Source organism: Myripristis murdjan, chromosome 8 (assembly GCF_902150065.1).
Source record: "Myripristis murdjan chromosome 8, fMyrMur1.1, whole genome shotgun sequence".
Classification (NCBI taxonomy): Eukaryota; Metazoa; Chordata; class Actinopteri; order Holocentriformes; family Holocentridae; genus Myripristis; species Myripristis murdjan.
In genome coordinates this window covers 25156056-25175123 of record NC_043987.1, presented here as the reverse complement: position 1 = coordinate 25175123, position 19068 = coordinate 25156056, and the positions used below count along the sequence as shown (strand labels likewise).

At 46.0% G+C, this 19068-nt stretch overlaps 1 protein-coding gene across 1 annotated transcript in view; it reads right to left on the bottom strand.

Annotated features, from left to right (window-relative positions):
• Positions 1 to 382: 382 nt before the first annotated feature.
• The window catches only part of vat1 (vesicle amine transport 1), a 31238-nt gene continuing 12552 nt past the window's right edge, over positions 383 to 19068 (bottom strand). The window contains exons 3-6 of the mRNA XM_030057012.1: positions 12238 to 12408; positions 9732 to 9821; positions 8303 to 8544; positions 383 to 4043 (exon numbers count right to left, since the gene is read on the bottom strand). Coding sequence (XP_029912872.1) covers positions 3768 to 4043; positions 8303 to 8544; positions 9732 to 9821; positions 12238 to 12408 — 779 coding nt within the window. The 3' untranslated portion in view covers positions 383 to 3767. The remainder of the gene's footprint in view (positions 4044 to 8302; positions 8545 to 9731; positions 9822 to 12237; positions 12409 to 19068) is intronic.

Below are 19068 nucleotides of genomic sequence, written 5' to 3'. Positions count from 1 at the left end.
CTATGTGTCTTTTAAGTGATGTTTTGAGCCTTTCATGCCCTTTGTCCACGCCCTTTTCACCGTGGTACTGAGATTTATGGTTGTAAACATGTAGGAGAAATCAGTCCGTTGTGTGTGACATGATGTAACCTACCACTGAGGGCTGATGAGAAGGATATGAACATGTAGTGAGGTGCCTCAAAATGAGGTAAGCTGTGTGCACGGACAGAGGCACAGTGCAGGCCCGCGCTCGAGCGGGGGCCGCAACCGATCAAAAACTACAAATTGTTAAACCTTCTGTAAACTGCAGCAAAAAATCTGTCAGCACCCATGGAGTGTTTGGGATACAAATCTTACACACTGTGACAACTTTTTTGTATTTTTGTTTTTGTACAAGGTCGAGAAAACGTATCCAGAAACAGAATTTTTCTTTCATAATTTTTTCTTCATAGTTTTTTTTTCTTTTATGCACTGTTAATATTCAAAGCATCGACAGAGGAATACATACAATTTGGCACAAATGGTTCGGACCAACAGAAAGACTCGTCACATTTAAAAAAAAAAGGAATGCAGTTGAGCAGGTCCCCACGTAAGAGAGTATGAACTTTGAACTTTTAAACCCTTGGATAACAAAAACAAAACGAAACAAACGTAAAATAGAAAGGTAAAACAAAATAATAAGACAACATATTAAGTAAAACATCCTTTTTACTGAAGCATTTGTTTCTCACATGGCACTCAGAACAGAAACACCGTCCACAGGTTCACGAAGGGAGCCCAGCAGATTAGAACAGAACACTAACCGGAGGCTGACGGGACACGGTCGCTCCCCACACCAGCATGGCAGCCGCACTCCAGCCTGCTTTTCACGCCGCACCGCTCCACATTTTACTTCTCACAGTCAAGGATGGACGAGCTCTTTGATTTTTAGCTGCCACCCAAGAGAAGCCGGCCCAGGCGGGGGGGGACTGGAGACTTTTTGCATGTCTTTCTGTGTGTTTCTCTGTATGTGCGTGCCACCTGTGCTTCGAGTGAGCTTCAGTAGATACATTGTGGGTCGCGGATAGGAAACAGGCTGCAAACCTGGAGCAGAAACAAAGCCAGCAGGACTGGAGTGGGACTGCCATGCTTGTAAGTGCATTAAGGTCAGCGAGCAGAGTGCAAAATACCAATACCAACTGTCCTCATAACAGGCCTCTTATCAGACAAAAAGGGAGCAGGAGAGATAGAATAATAAGGGGAAGCCGGAGCTACACATTATGTAGCAGAGTAGTGTGAGAGGAAAATGGAGCAGGATAAGGGGGGGGGGGGGTGGGGGGGGGGGGGGGGGGGGGGGGGGGGGGGGGGGGGGGCGGTGGGTGCTTTTTTTTTTTTAAACCTGACAAACGACCTGAGGACACACACGTCTTCACACACAATGACACACCACACACAACACATGAGGGAGGTCACTCATGCTAACACAACAACTTTTTTTTTTTTTCTCGCGTTTTTTTTTTTTTTTTTTTTACAAAGTCACTAGTCACCATCTGAGTCTCGATGGGACGGCCGGGGCTCACAGACAGACAGGCAGGTAGATAAAAAGTGTAAAGTCGATGCATCCTCCTATACGAGAGACTTGACAGTCCACCCCGAGGGGATTGTGGGAAAAGCGGTGACACGACCTTAAGGATTATATCTAAGAGACCTCTCTAACATGCCAGACAGAATTCATACTGCAGGTTTTTTTTGTCCATTAGAGGGAGCGGTGCACTCTCTCTTTTGGCCATAAATGTCAACTGTGCTGTTGAGTGCCACACACAGAGAGTTGACACGGGATTCATATTTCAGGACGATATGAAAGGACTTGTTTGGGTCGAGCGGCGGCGACATCAAATGCCCGTAAACCGCTCCGACGACGCGCGTCACCGTTATCAGAAATTCATAATACATTTTTGCAGCTGTATTAACACTGGTCGACAGCACCAACTGTTGGCAAATAGAGAGTCAGGGAGGCAGGCGAGAGAGAGAGAGAGAGTGGGAGAAACAGACCACAGTGCCATCTCTGACGAGCCTGACGCCTGTTGCTATGCCGACCACAGAGAGGAGGGAGAGAGAGAGAGAGTGAGAGAGAGACGGTGCTGCAGAGAGAAGGAGGGGAGGCTGAGTATGGACGCCAGCTTGAATTGAAATCTCGTCTCCCGGGTCAGGGTGAACGACGGGCGAGCGGTCGCCGTGAAAGGAGCAGAATGCCATGGAATGCCTTGAGGAGGATCAGGGAGGAAGAGAGCCTGAACCCGAGGAAGAGGACCGGTATTCACCTTCTTCAACTTGCCTATTGCGGACGCTGTAGTGTCTCAGCATGACAGTGCCTCTTTCATCACATTCACAGTGTGTGTATGTGTATGCATGTGTGTGTGCATGTGTGTGTGTGTGTTTGTGGCTTGTTTGAACAGAAACAAATTCTCCCCTAATTGGCACTGCACACTTCTTGCCAACAGTTGGTCAGCTAGAAAAATCTGTAACTAAGGAGGGCGAAGCTGATTTCTGCCTCCCCATTCAACACCAAAACAGAGAGGCTCATTATGAGGATGATTTCATATTCAGGCTAGTGCAAGTAAGAGTTTGTGCTATATCAGCGTCACTGAAATTTGGTGGAAACACGCACACGTTACGGAGCGGTTTCCCTCGGTGCAAGCCCTGCGACCAAAATTTTTTTTTTACTCGAAATCGCGAGTCCAAACCGAGGCCGAATGAACGACTTGATGCCAACGCGGTGATTGGCAAGACCTTGTAGCAATAATGCAATTGTCTCTGAGCAGGCAAACATGATGCTAATGTCTCCAGGAGGGAGGGGGGGGTAGCCAATCACCGGCAACTCTGACTCATCCTCCGTGACATAACGAAGCATCGGACGCTGAGACCGAGCAACGTGTGGGTGCGGTTCTTCGTTTTAGCCTATTTGCCTGCCTCTCTGCCTGTCTGTGGGTCCGGACCATGGGGAGATGTGGGAGGTGGTGGTGGTGGTGGTGGTGGGGGGGACTCAGTACAGTGAAGGGAGGGGGGGGGGTGGCGGGTGGGAGGATGGTGGGGCGGGTGGGATAGCGAGGAGGTGGCAGGTGGAAGTCATAGCAGAACAATTTAGCACAGTGGGAGTTGAGATAGAAAAAGCATGGGGGTCGAGGGTGGGGCCGGAGCGGGAGCGGGGATTACGGTTGTCAAGGAAACAGCAATCTGCCCCAGGCCTGGATCCCCTACCCGCGATGTTCGGGCCGCTGTGACACTCGAAACAAGCGAGACCCTCAGAGGTTGAGGGTGAGCGTAGTGGTCGTTTTCTCATTCTCACGGGGCGGGGAGCTTGGAGTTTGGAGCTTACTGGGGATTAAGATTAAGATTCTTTTTTTTTTCTTCTTTCAGGAAATAAAGATAAAATGGACAAAAAACAGGGGGAGAGGGGGAGTGGGCGGAGCCAGGCCTGAGCGATTACTGCCGTAGCGGGCTGAGATGAGTGGGGAGGAGGTGGTGGGGCGGGTCAGGGGGGTCAAAGAGATGAAATATTGACTTTTGTGTGATGATTCTGTAACCTACCCTACTAACCGCTTCTCCTTCTCCCCCCCGCCCGCCTCCTCCTCTGCTCCTCCCATCCGTTTCCATCCACCTCCAGCCGTTCCCCGCCCAACTCCTCCGGACAACCCCTCCAATCCCCTTCCCCACCCTCCCCACCTCCCTCCCCCACACACACCACTACCCCCTTGCTCCCAGGACATAAAACTCCCTGCTGGTCTGCTTGACTATCCGCTCCCTCCCTCTCACTTCTCCTCCTTCTTGGGCTCCTCCTTCTTCTCCTCCTCCTTCTTGGGCTCCTCCTTCTTGGGCTCCTCCTTCTTCTTGTCGTCCTTCTTCTCCTCCTTCTTGGCGTCGTCCTTCTTCTTGTCGTCCTTCTTCTTGTCGTCCTTCTTCTTCTCCTCCTTCTTGTCCTCCTTCTTGGACTCCTCCTTCTTCTCCTCCTCCGGCATCGGCTCTGTGATGAGGATCACCTTTCCGATGTTGTTCCGCTCCTGCATCTTCCTCATGGCGTCGCCCACCTGCAGGGGAGAGACGGAAAGGAGCAGGCCGGTTACGTAAGGCAGGATGAAGGAGCGAAAGGTGGAGAGACGGTGAGGAAGAGCTTAAATAAACCGTTCATTGAAAATTATCCGTCGAGGGCGCACAGTAGCAGCCAGCTTCTCTTCCACCAACACAGCAATAAATACACCCAAGCATTCTTTGACTCTTATTCCTCCCTTTTTTTTTTTTTTGAACAAATAATATGAAATAATATGTTTATCATAAATGGGCTATGAAACAGAAAGTAAGAGCTCAGTCAAGGTCTGAAGTGCAAACAAAACCAAAATCATTCTTACATGCTAGTGGTGGTATCAAATATTCAAGCGCTATTGAATCACAAATGTGTCTCCACTTGAAAACGCCTCATCTCATTTTTTACACTATTATGTTGTAGATGCAAACGTTTGGGGGGTAATTTTGGCCAAATTTTGGTTCAAGCCAGTGTTGAACTTAAGAACGGCTCTTATTTGAATATTTACACTGCAAAAAGTCAAAATCTTACCGAGTATTTGTCTTATTTCAAGTAAAAATGTCTTATTTCTAGTCAAAAAATCTCATTACACTTAAAATAAGACATGATCAGCTCAGAACAAGCAAATTTTTACTTGTGACACAAGTGCACAAGTAAAAATTTGCTTGTTCCATTGGCAGAATTTGTTTCTTGTTTCAGGCTAATTTTAACTTGTTTCAATTAAATTTTCACTTGAAACAGGTGAAAATTGTCTAAAAACAAGTTACTTCTGAGGTGATCATGTCTTATTTTAAGTGTAATGAGATATTTTGACTAGAAATAAGACATTTTGACTTGAAATAAGACAAATAATCTTGGTAAGATTTGACTTTTTGCAGTGTATGTCATGATTTATGGACAATTTATTTCTGTTTTGGAAACATATGGCCAGATGATGACTTTTCATTGTATATTATCCCAGTGGTGGGTGAGTGTTAAGTGACATTACTGGCTTCAGGGTGCCAGCTTTAAAAAAACTCTTGGATGAATCTTAATGACAGTCGAAAAAGTGGAAGCTGTTGTTCTGAGGGAAGTGTGTCCACCACTAAAACATAGTTTGGATGTTTGCTGCTTTTACCGGACGGGATCAATCATCTCACTTTTTGAAATGATTGGTAATCTCCAGTAAAAGTTGCCAGCCAATCAAAGCACCGTCTTTCTATGGTTGATAAAAAATGTCCCCAAAAGAAGCACGTTCCTCTTTATGGAGAGGGACACTACAACATAAATTAATGTAATTAAATAAAATTGAAAAAAAAAAAAAAAAAAAAATTAAATAAAATTGTGGGTAAAGTGTCCCCCCTCCGTTTCTATGACTGTCCATCACAGAAACGCTGGGGAGGATTTAAGCCAGACCAGCCCCACCCTCCGCCCGACCACCAAGGTCTGCCCAGTGTCTGCTTCTCACTCCATCCCTCCTCCCTCCTTCGTCCAATCCCCCTATCCGCACGAGGCCGGCAGGCCACCTAACGACCAGTGCCACGGCAACAGAGGGCCATCTCCTAGCAACGTAAAGTCTGGCTGAAGCGTGGCCCTGACGACTGAGGCACAAGCAGACACATGGGAAGAGGGGGAGTGTGGGAGTTTGAGGGGGAGCGGGGGAGCGGGGGGGGAGGGAGCAACTGGTGTCCTTTGGATGGAGGAGAACGCCTGACTGAAGCCGAGAGGGAGGGGTGAATCCGGGAATTATTAAAAACATCTTGAATGTGAATGAAAGTCACACAGTGAGAGCGATTGAGGCACTTTTGATCGCTCCGCCCACTTCCACCCTTCACTCTCAGCCTGGAGTGCAAATAAAACGACTGCTTGCAGTTGCAGACCTCGACCGCGGCCGAGGCAGAGAGTGCAGAGAGTGCAGAGAGTGCCGCGGCCGCTCTGGAGGATCAGTGCAGATGCAGATGTAGATACTCCACAGTGAACCAGGGGCGGTCATGCTCATGTTCAAGGACTCAGCCCAAGCATGGTTATTGATTATTGGAGCAGACGTGCAAAGACATGACGTTGGAGGAGAGGCTGTGATAGATGGGGTCAAGGTACAGCATCTGCATGCAGCTCAAAATAATCAACCAACCCTCTGATTATCTAAAGCCAAACAGCTTTTTTTGTCCATGAGAACACATCAATAAGGGTTAGGGCATTCAACAGGCAGCAATATCAGTGTCAGCAGCTGCATGCCACCCTCTGTTTTAACTGTATATCTCTCCTAAAACTTTTACACACCACATTATGCCAAGCTAGATTTAGACGTATCTTCTTTTAATCCCCTCTGTTTTCCAATACGGCGGCCACCTCTCTTTCTCATACATCAGGGCCCCTCCCTAAGACAGACGCACACACTGACTAAAGGATGTCACCATAGCAACAAGAGAGAAAAAGCAAAAAAGATACACTGTGAGGAGGGAGGGGAGGGAGAAGGAGAGAATACAGCGAGGGAGACAGAGAGAGAGAGAGAAAGGGAGCGAGAGAGTCAATAACCTAAAGACAGAGAGAAAGACTCTGATATAACGACCAGACAGATGGAGGGGCAGAGAAAGAGCGTCAGATGGCGGAGAAAGACAGCGGGTGTTTCTCTCTGGCCAGCATCACGGGCCAAAATACTGACCAGCCCTGGCGTGGACAACAGAAGATGTCAGCGTCTTCCCACCGACTCTCTGACTCCCTCTTTCTCTCGCTGTTTTTCACACTCTCTCTATTCATATCTGTTAGTAGTGTTAATTTTGTCACTAACAATCTGACTCTGTCTGGCTAAGTGAGTTATCGTTAAGAGACACTGGCCTTCTATCGGACAAACACTGCCTGTTGAATCTGACTCTTGTCTTGCGTGGCTACACCCAGATTCTGCAGACTCACAAACACGCATTTACACCTTGCGTTAACGCGCATTGTACGCGATCGAATTGTCAGCAGATAGTCCACAAATGCATGAAATGCGGCCGCAGATGCATGGGAACAGCGACTCGTTTACACTGAGGTGTTGAGAGATGTGTTTTTGCAACATTTATAACCATGCGATTTGTCTCCAATCCACATATAGAGGCTTTGTGAATGGAAATAAACATCTCCGTGCGTGTCCAACCAGAACGCGTATACAAAGCAAATGACACAGGGACACACTGGTGAGAAATGAACCTGAATTGTCTGTATATTTGCAGATGGGGAACATGGTGAGGTGTTTGCAGTCGGTTTTAAAAGGATGTAAATAATCAAAGAGGAAGTGAAGTGTGTTGAGGGGAAAGAGAAATCGGGTTTCCACGTGTATGCCGGACCGCAAAATCCAGCGACATCAGTGTGACTGCAAGACTCATGTTATAGTCCAGTAATTTTAGGCCAAAATTGGGGTCAACCTACGACAAATTGCAAGAGAAGCGAACTCAACTGATTTTGTATCCTCAGTTTGTCCTGAGTGAGGGAAAAAAGTCCCAAGAAATCCCATTGGTGGAAAGTTTTGAAAATCACCTATTTATGACCACATATTACCAAAACACACTGTTTTTAACACACAGGGGAATGGGGTTCAAAATTTTACTTTCAGATATCACTATAAAAATTCACAAGATGATTACACACACAAAGACAAGAAAAAAGTCAATTACAAGTTCTTTGAATTATTCTGTTTACACATGCATATCACACATTATCTGATTTGATATGCGCTAATAAGGAATATGAGGAATAAATGCCAGAAGAGACATTTAAACAGTGGATTAAAAGGTTACTATATATAAAGTAACCTTGAATTAAAAGGTTACTATATAACAGTGAATTAAAAGGTTACTGTATATATAGTAACCTTTTAATTCACTGTTTAAATATCTGTTCTGGCATTTATTCCTTATATTCCTTATTAGCGCATATCAAATCAGATAATGTGTGATATGCATGTGTAAACAGAATAATTCAAAGAACTTGTAATTGACTTTTTTTCTTGTCTTTGTGTGTGTAATCAACTTGTGAATTTTTATAGTGATATCTGAAAGTAAAATTTTGAACCCCTTTCCCCTGTGAGTTAAAAACAGTGTTTTTTGGTATTATATGGTCATATATAGATGATTTACAAAACTTTCCACCAATGGGATTTCTTGGGACTTTTTTTTCCCTCACTCAGGACATACTGAGGATACAAAATCAGTTGAGTTTGCTGCTCTTGCAATTTGTCCTAGGTTTTTTCATAAAATGACTGGACTATTAATCGTAAGAGGCTCCTGGGTGTGTAGATCAGACGCATACCTGCTCGAGGTGCCAGGTGGAGTCGATGCGGGGCTTGATCTTGCCCTGCCTGTACAGATCCAGGATGGTGCTCATGGCCTGGCTGATGAGCTCCGTTTCCCCGTCCAGGTAGCCCAGGTGGAAGCCACACACCGACTTGTTGCCCTGGATCAGGCTGAGCGTGTGGATGGAGAACTGGTGGTACCAGTTCTTCGCCACAGCGAGCAGGTTCTTCTTCTGGCCCGCCAGCATGTTGGCTGCACCTGGCAGAGAAAAGAGAGAAATGGCGGAAAGGGGTCACCTGAAAAATTTTTAGACCTCATCTCTGCTGCCCGTGACCGAAAGAGAGCGCATGAAATAGAGAAGAGGGGGTCTGTGCGTTCCCTTTTGAGGGCCACTTTGAGTCTCTGCATAGAACTGATTCACTGATGAAGTGCTGCTTAGTGCTCGGCTTCATTTGCTGTCACATCTGCCCCGACTCACTCCTCCTCCATCTTCTTCTTTTTGCTCCGGCATTACCCACTTCTCTCGCAGCTGATCCTTCCTCCGCTGCTCTCTGGCCTCATCTTGTTTCTATAAACAATCTCTTCCATTTCGGGCGACACGTCCCATCAACATTATGTCCTACAGTAACAGGTACAATGTCTGCTCTCCTCGGTGCTTGTTTACATTCTCACTCTGCCTCGCTCGTTCCCTTTATAGTTGCACTTCCACCCACGCCTGTACCCTTTTTACACTTAAACTCTCGCTGTCCCCCACAACCTCTCTCTCTATCCCTTCTTTCTGTGCCCTCTATCTCTCTCCGGTTGTGCGGGACGGGGACACAAAGCGTGCTCTGAGAGAGGACAGGGAGCTGGAGAGGGACCCAGTCCGTTACATTCAGACACATTCCAGGTTTCGTGTGGATAGAACGCCCATTGTTCCGCCATGCATATTTCTGATAAGCTGGAAGAGAAGCAGTCGGCAATGGAGGGGCAAGCGGGGGGGAGGAGGGGTGGGATGGGGAGGGAGGGGGGGTTTTTCAGGAGGGGGAGGTACTGTAGGGGTGAGAGGGTGAATGGATGAGGGCGGGGGGCACCATGCTGGGTAGTGTTTTTTGTGCAACATGCAAAGGCAAGGCCCTGTTCTCCGTGGATGCCGACCCCGCCCACTGTTGCATGCATGCTGGTCCCAGATTGGCATCGCCATAGAGAGACCGTAAAGGCCTTCCCACAGATGATACACAGCGCGCTGAGGACACAGACCACTACAGAGGGGCCACACTGCCCACCAGAAAGCAGCTCACTTTCAAGCAAGTGTGGGAACCCATGGCTATTTTATGTAGCAAAACAGTAGCTTTTAGGATTTCTCAATAGAGGCGTTTTATGTCACAAACTAAAAAAAAACAAAAAAAAACAGTGATGTTACCTGTCCCATGAGGGAAACCGAGACCCTCTTTTTGTTTTCTTACCATAGGTGATAAGTTTGCCCATAGGCTTCAGCAGGTTGTATGCCTTATGGGTGTCTGATCCTCCAAGCGGGTCCAGGACGATGTCCAGGCCTGCAGCAGAAGAGAAGAAAAAGGCAACAGTTAAGGCAACAGTCGATGTGAATTCAGGGAGCGCGGCCTGCCAAGTCTCCTCAGCAGCCCCCCCTCCGTGTCCCGGAGTTCACTGGGAGTAGGGAGTTGGCCAAGTTGTGCCATGTTTACGTGGAGGAGCTCATACATATGCCAAACGAGAAGAGGGGGAGAGCGAGATGGGATTCAACTTGTTTCATTTTTTTCGTTCTTTGCACTGATAAGGCGAGAGGGATAAAATGTTTCGCTGCTCTCGCCCATTCCATTCTAGATGGAGACTTTTTTGGGAGAAAACAACAAACTGATCCCTGAAAAGATTGTAAGCCATGGCAACCTAACTCTGAGGGCTTCTTTGTGGCTTATTAATGCCTGGCCATGTAAGCTCGGTCTTAATGATGGTCCTTTGTGCCCGAGGGGACTCCTTAAATCGGGCTACCCCTCCTTGCTCCGTTAACCCCCAGTTCTATTGATTCTGGGAGGCTCGCAGCGGGACTCTGCCTTGACCACAGCACAGATGAATTGACCCGACAGCCGGAGACAGAGGAAAAGGTAGCGGACAGGGCTGCACATTGATCCAGCCTTCTAATTAGATATGTTCTGTCTAAAGTGTCAGTTCTCTCCCTCCCCTATCTGTCTATCTCTCCCTTGCTCTCTTGGCTCCAAAGAGCAGGGAGGGGTTGGGAAGGGGTGTATGAAATGAGCCTCCAGCATAATAACATTCTCCATCCTGCTAGGAGCACAGCAGTGGGCCAGAGAGGAGAGACAGGAATAGGAGACTGTTTTAGTTTGGTGAGAGCCGCGTGTTTTGTGCTCCTGTAAGCAAGTCCAAGGCCACATCTACATAAAACCGTCGAGATATATTATCGATGCTGATGGACATCAAAACGGAATCATTATTTATTAAAAGACGACAACGGTAAGCATGCCGTCCATCACAGATGATGCGGCCTCTGTTTGGGCCACTGAGGAACCAGTGTCTTCTCGTCTCTGTGTGTAATAGGAGAAACTACCTTGAGCCAATTCGTGTTTGAAATACAGCGGTGAGGTGCAACACGCCGCAGGTTTTGCGGTGGCCGAGGGCGGCGGCACGTGACAACAAAACAAATGGACAAACGGATAACCCAGGAATGTTGCACCACCCCCGGAATGAAGCGGTGTGAGATAGCCTGGCACAGCAATACTCTAATTTCATTTCTGCCGTTAACGAAATGCTGTCTGGGCACCGTCGGGTTCAAGAAATCTGGAAAAGAGGCGGCGGCGAAGGCATTTGCACAAATATGCAGCAGGTGATTAGATCAACCATCTGCCTGTCATTAGCTAACTCGTCCAATCAGACAAATGAACCGTACAGCGTAGTGTGAGCGTGCCGAGGCAACAAACAGCTGCAACTGTGATAGTGAAAGTGAGCGAGCACACTGGTGGAGCATAAGGGCAGTTTTTTTAGCATGTTGGTGGATGATTCTTGCCGTTTTAGAGAGCAAAATATTCACCGATGAAGTGTTGTGTCTAGTTTAATGTGGCTTCTCACTCATCACCTAAACCACGCCTGCAGTTCCTCAAAGTCATGCTGACCGCTCCGAGCATTTTGCGGTTTCTAACGATGCTTCGGTGGGAGAGCGGCCCGACGCTTTCCCGTGTCCGACCAAAAATGAACTCGCGAGATCAGCTCGCTGTGCCAGGTTCGCAACAAGATGCATCGTTTGCACAACTTGAATGCCAAAATCCCATCAGCAGTGACTGAGATATTGTGTGTTAATTTAAACACAATTAAACAAACACTATGGCACTGTCCCCTTAGGCCAAGAAATGAAATATTGAAAATGCAGGAACAGAACAAAGACGCACATTGTTCCCATTTCCAAGTTTCATCAATATCCAATCAGTGGCCTCTGAAATATTGTGTGTGATGGATAAACAGACAAACAAACTGAGGCTGGCCCATAGTCCCTCCCCCTCATTTCATTGTGAGGGACAGTGAGTTTGCTTGGCAGGGAAAATGACTGTCTCCCTACACACTGTCAGCCTGACAGTCAGCTAGGCTTAGAATTGTGTCATGGGAAAACGGGGGATGTATGAAAATATACATCAGTACGCTGTCTGCTACTTCTTTGTTCACCATACTCCAGAGCTACCGCACTCACACGCCGTTGCTTAGCACCGGTGGGAATTTATTGATCCAGACTATTTGCTTTATGAAACAATTTCAGTGCGATCCACAAGAGCGTGCATATTAAGCTTTGACCTTATGGACCTTGCGTACATTGGGTGATTTATTTTATGAAGCATCTACCCAGGATAAGTACTGGATGTCGAACTTTATATAGGCAGAATTTATCCCTGCAAATATGAGCTCCAACGTCTGGTACTTCATCCCGGCACAGACGTCCAAGTTTCTCACCTTTAGGACTGATCTTGCGGACTTCCTCGACGTAGTCCTTGGTGCGATAGTCGATGGGATGCGTGACTCCGCCCTGGCTGATGGTCTCATGCTTGCTCGCTGATGCTGTACCAAACACAGTCACGTCCTTCACCGTCTGGCACAGCTGGGTGGCTGCAATGCCCACACCGCCTGCAGGGAGAGGGACAGGGATGATATGTTAAAAAAAAAAAAAAAAATATGGATTTCAGAGCCGGCCTGGTGGATGAGGGCTACAGATACGCAGCAGCTGCCCAACAGAGTCGAGAGAAGGACTTGAGCTCAAGAGCTGCTCGTCATAGAGGTGGTCATTCAGGGAGACACCAGGACCCAAATGAAACTCAGCTGAAAGAAACACTCGCTGAAGGCACCTGGAAAAACCAATTCCACATGTCTTTTCTATGGCAGCGCAATGTGATTTGCATTATTTATTGTCCCAAACAGGCCAGTCAATAACAGCATGGCTGTGTTTGGCTCAGGGGTACGTACGGAGGAGAGCATTAAATACAATCACATTACTTCGGCTGGCCTGGGGAGAACAGACACCCACACACAGATGCACACACACACAACATCCAACTCCGCAGAAAGTGGCCATTGTACCTCAAATGACACTGCTAATTTTTTCTCCTGATTCAAGACAACCTGCCTTGAACTCCACATTTTTATGTAGCTAAGGTATCTGTTTTTATAGGAGAGGAGACATGGATGAAATTCTCCGGTAAATTGCATAAACATAACTCCTCATGACTGTGCCAGCTGAAATGAAATGTGCTGCTTTGTCCAAGATAACCTTTGAAGACAAAGTGCTGTGAGACCGCGGGCCTCGGTAGGTGGTTCGGGTGTCTGTGTTTGTGTTCACTGTATTTGAACATGTGTGTACATAGTTGTGGCGAATGTCTCAGCCAATGTTTGCCAAGGCAGCCACAGCAAGTAGTAATAGGTTACTGATAAGCACGGGCTTGTTTAAAATGGAGGCTGACTTGAGGACTTGATCTGAAAGGCGTCCATAAAGGTCATCCATGCCTGACCAAGCAAAGAGCACATCTTATCTGATGCCAGAGCGAATAAAGCAACACAAACGGAGTGTTCACAGCATGCGAGCGCCGCATGTCAAGATCCGCTCTTAATGGCGACGCCGAGCTGCTGAACTGTCGCTATCGACAGGTTTGGATGAAATCCTGGTCTGCTGGCGTGGACGTGGAAACATAGTCAAGCCCCTACAGTCTCACATTCACGCCAGCAAAGACACACACAAACACACACACACACACACACACACAGTCAGTCAGTCAGATAATCATTTAGGCAGACAGGCACAGGCTCAACACACACACACACACACATACACACTTGAGAAGACACATGCACACTTGAGTAGACTTGCACAAAAGACACCAAGAGCGAGATATTTTTCAATCAGGCACATATCTGATTAATGAGAAAAACAACTTCCCTTCGCTCTTTGAGCTGAGTACACAAATCGTAAATATGGCAGCTCGAATTAACACCCTAACGCTCTCTTTACCTCGCAGAGTTACCTAAGGATATGGTGCGTGGTTCGACTTTGAACCCTTTGGGAGAGGAAAATATAAAAACCGATAAATCCGAGTTGCATATGCTAATCTACGCTTCATTTTGCAGAAAATCCTGGTAACTTTTATTATCGCTCCGAGCAGTTCTGGCCATCTTGGTGATAAATCTGAATCATAGAGCAGCAATTGATCTAATGAATAGTAGTGTAAGAAGAGAGGTGGGTTAGTCTCATATTGCAATTTCCATGATGTCAATTCTCTGCTGTTCTTCTTCATTTTCATGTTGTCTGATGCATATCTGTATGACGGAGACATGACGCCTTTAATTTTATTATAGTAAATCATGTTTTAAAGGAGAATATTGTGCACCAAGTGGCAATAACAGATCTGTGGCCCCATCATCTCGGCATAAATCTGCTTCTGAACCAGTGAACTCACTGAATGGCACGGTTTTATATACGGCATATTAATATGGCATACGGCAATTTGTCTCTCAGGCTGCGCTGTCACATGTCAGAATAATTTTGCATCATTGAGATATGACCAAAAAATGAACTGAGGTCCAGTGAACAGATTCAGTTGAATTCAAATTGACCTCTTTATTCATCTCGGCCTCTCTCTGTAGCTCTCTGGGAATCTTTCAATGAATGAGAATGAAAAAAAAAAAAAAAAAAAAAAAGGTTAATTTCAGAATGATTTATTCTCAAAACGCCCCCACCGAGCTCCCTGTTACGAAAAGGGTTCTCCAGATGAGACAATGTTCCAAGAAAAACTGCATCATTAGAATGAAAAAAAAACCTTTCAGAGGCTTCGCTTTTTAGTGTCGAGACCGAAAAGCATTTCTGATTTTTTTTTTTTTGGTCCACGTGAGATGGACAGGCGTCTCTGCGTTCCTATAACCAAGCCCGCTGCCGCTGACACAGAGGGCAGGATTGATGAGAAAACAAGATAAAGGCTGTTGCTGTTGGATGGGGAGCGTTGTTGCACCGGCTTTATAATAGCACCATCTCTCCTTGTCCTCGGAGAGAAACCAAGTTTGTGTTGCCAAGGAAACCTCGGCCAAATTGCCGGCGATGACTGAGCAAAGGGAGCCATTTTGTTTCATTGACTGCTCCTCCTTCGGGTATATAAGAGTCATTTGATGGGAATCATAAACTCACCAGTCACCAGTTCATATCTGACAGGCTCGCTCATACCCTCCACTTAATAGACAGCCGGCCACGGATAGACCACTATCTGCGAGAATGTGTGAAGGCTCGCGTATGCTCAGGGGAGAGGAGTGAGAAACACACATTCTTAAGTGAAGAAGCATTCCTTATTGATATGATTAACCCTTTTTTATGTCTTCTTACATCTTATGTAAAGCACCTTGAATTACCGCGTGTTTGAAAGGCGCTATACAAATCATCCGGCCTTGCCTTGACTGTACTGAGGAGGGTTATTCAAAGGCAAAAAAAAAAAAAATGTTATGCTACAAAGATATATGTGACGAAAAATGACTATTAACCCCTTCAACTCTGATTTCCCCGTAAGAAACTTCAAAGACAGGAAAAAAAAAAGGATTTCGATATTGTACGGCAGTGGCACGTACAGACTGCTACATCACGCTTATACTGAGTGAAACATTCACACCCTAAGATGCAATTATTTTATGGCTGTGGCACTACATTAAATCGCAAAATATCCAGACGTCTAGTGTGCCATTTCACACACATTTCCCTGTAATTAAAGCAGGACATATTTGGTGTCTCTGGAAAGCTTGGGACCTTCACTAAAATTGAAAATAAAGTTCTGTGGGTTCGGGTTAGGGTTAGGGGTTAGGGGTTAGGGATGAATGAAGAATGTCATTAATTTGCTATTACATTATGTACTGTTTGTGCTCCATGCCATGTGATCATGGCCTTGAGTAAATAAATGAAATGAAAGTGAACAAAGCTCAGACACCGATGGGAGCAGCAGGGCTGAGCAGCTTGAATTTACACTGTGATGCCCGGCACGCATGGCCTTACAAGACATATTTTAATTGAAAGATTAAATATAAAAATGTGGTATGTATATATACCTATCAATGTATGTACACATATTTACACATGGATGCATGCAGTTACATGCATTTGCTTTCGATGTATAGGTTTTGCACAAATACAAGAGCAACTGCATTGGTGATGTTAAAGGGAGGATAAAAAAAAAAACAGAAAAAATGTTGAATACGCCGAACTGATCGTGGTTAGATTCCAAATTAAGAGCGATTTTTACTCAACAGCTACTTACTGCCACACACTCAAACATTAATATTTAACTCGATGCTCCTCTCATAAACAAAATAATTTCCCCTCTATCCCAGCTTTATGAGCACGCTTAATAACGCGGGGTAAAAACAGCTTCCCTAGAAATGACTTGAAGTCTCTACACATCTCTTAATGAGGCAAAGAGTTCATTACATGGGCGATAAACAGAAAAACAAATACAGCTCATTTTTACAGGGTCTCTTTATTTATCAGCTTCTGAGCGTGTAGAAAAAAAGGGGTATTTTTTTTTGTTGTAATTCCAAGAGGAGATAAACTGTCCCGGGTTCGTCCATCGCTCCAACTTTTATAGGAAGGAGGAGGAAGAAGGTGCTTGTTTCTGAATCCCCTGAAAACAAACTCCAGACTGCTGGCTTTAAGACTGATCTCCCATCACAAGACTGCTCAGCTCTGCCAAGAGCCCCTTACCCCACCCCACCCCGCTACTCTCTCTCACTCTCTCTCTCTCACACACACACACACACACACATACACACACACCTATACGTACACAGCTTACAAAAGAGAGAAGAGCAGGCCCGGCTGCTGGTGTAAACTAATCTTCAAAAATATGTGGCAACATTAAAATATTAAAGGGACAGTCCATAATTTCTGAAATCTGTTCTTATTTTCTACTCCCATTTTGAGCCTATTGCTCAAAAAAAACAAAAACAAAAAAAAAAAACACTGACTGTTGAGTGTAATGCTTCACGTTACATACTTTTTGAATCCAAAAAAAAAAAAGTTGCAAAATATTGCAATATTGTCGATATTGCAGAAAAGACAATATTGCCTATAGCTCACCAGCACGGTTTTTTGGTTGATGTTACCTGAAAAACATGGTTTAAAGACATGGATACAACTGGAGATATATGTTTCTGCAAACAAACTCAAGATGACAGTCATTTCTCCAGAGGGATGGACACCGGAGCGAGTCGCTGCTCTCTGTTTTTGCACATTCCAGTGAAACTTAAGCTCGTCCCCAAACGCTAACCCACGGCCCGGGGAAAGACGGCAGCTTAAGCAAATTCTTGCTGCTAATTCCATTTGTTTTCCTCAGGATTCAATTGGACTGTTTACACTGGGAAATTAGGGAAGGTAAAAAGCACCCACCTATCTGTTCTGCGTGCCTCTCAGGACAGGCATGTGGGGAGGAATAGGACACACACAGCGGGCCCTGTCTCTCTCTGCATCCTCACATATTCACAATTTTGGCACAAATTACTCTTGGCATCCATAACATGACTGTTAGGAGTGAAGAGGAATTTTCTCCAAAACACTGTGGAATCCAGACTGACATTGAGGCCACTGTTATTGCTCCACACCCAGAGTTCAACAGCAGGGGTGGGTGGGGACATCAGAAATGTTTTTCAGATTTGTGAAAAAGGGGAAGGATACCACTTCAGCCTTGTACTGATAAATACACCCTATCTCTCCGCGCACACACCGGGAAACAAGATGATCTTACATCACCGCATTTCTAGCGCATGAGCCGGGCTGTGACCTCAGGTGTTGGCGGCCGTACGGCAACTGTCAACGCCGCCGAGGTGATCGGTCCCTCGTTTCTGGGCTTTGCGCTGTTTTATGGTGTGATCCCTCCTGCGCTTGTTTCCACGTTTCCTCAAGGACTCCCGTCTCTCTCAACCTATCATTAGGGCTGTGGCGACAGCGGCTAGCAAAGAATGGAATACAAACACGGGCCCAAGAATTTCTTTTTACCCCAACTACCCATGGCCGTGTGACATTAACAATCTGAGGCAAATAAATGAGGACTTGGAGATGTTTTTACTACTTTCTCCAAAAGCGGGGCCATATCTTTGACCGTGCCCAAATGTAAGTCCTGGAATAGTGATAGGAGTCGAGGTTGGCTGTTTGTAAATGTCTGCTTTTGAGATATTACCCTGTATTATGTAACTTGGTGTTTTTCTGGGTCATGAGTGTGTAAGTGTGTATGTGAGAGAGTGTGTGTGTGTGTGTGTGTGTGTGTGTGTGTACACTGTGGGCCTGACGAGTGGTTTAATGTGCTCTCTCCAATGGTGGATTTCTCTCTGTGCAGCATAGAGGAAGCCCATTTTTAGTTACTGTGTGAGTGAATTAAAAAAAACATCCTGTGCCCGTGTGTGAAGGCGGTCCCTGTGATTTCCTGAGTAAGAATTCTCACAATGCTCGCTAACACAAACACATACACAAAGAGCGAAGCGTGCAGACACACACACACACACACACACAAACATACATTATGTAACTACACAGAAAGGCAGAAAAGATAATATTTTTTTATCATAAACTCAGATGATAAGCACGCACAAACAAGCACGCTAGGCTGCTCCAAAATGAAGCACAAGCTAGTGCACGGTCACACTGTTGTGCAACGCATGCTTGCACACACACACATGCAGACACACACACATGCATGCACGCATACACTCACAGGTGTCCTTACACAGGTCTCATATTATACACCTGCAAATGCATGTGGTGGAGGGCAACGGCTGCAGCGACGAGTGCGCCGAGTGAGCGATGCGATTGGTGGGCTGGGCTGGAGGTTGCCCTGGTTTCTCTCTCCTATCAGTGCAGCTGATCTGCCGCCGGCAATGCCAGGCCTGGGGAACACAGAGACGGTTCAACCACACAGCCCAGACTCCTGCTTAGTGGTCAGACTGAATTAGCATTCTCTAAACTCCAGGGTAAGACCTCCCGAGCAGACAGGCCGGGAGGAGAGACGAGGAAGCCATTATCGAGGCATAAACTTTTATCATGGCTGCCTGGAAGAATGGATCTATAAAGCTGAGAGATGTAACTACTCTTGCACTGATGCTAAAATAGCAAGGGACTTTGTTATCTGGTGAATAATGAATGAGAATAATAAGCCTTAACAGTCCTAGGGAGAGTTGACAGTCAAGGAGCAGACATCGCTTATTTCTTTTGCCTCATAGTTGATGTTCTTAGTTGTTTCTCTTGTGATCATCTGATTTCCACAACCTTTGCGTTCC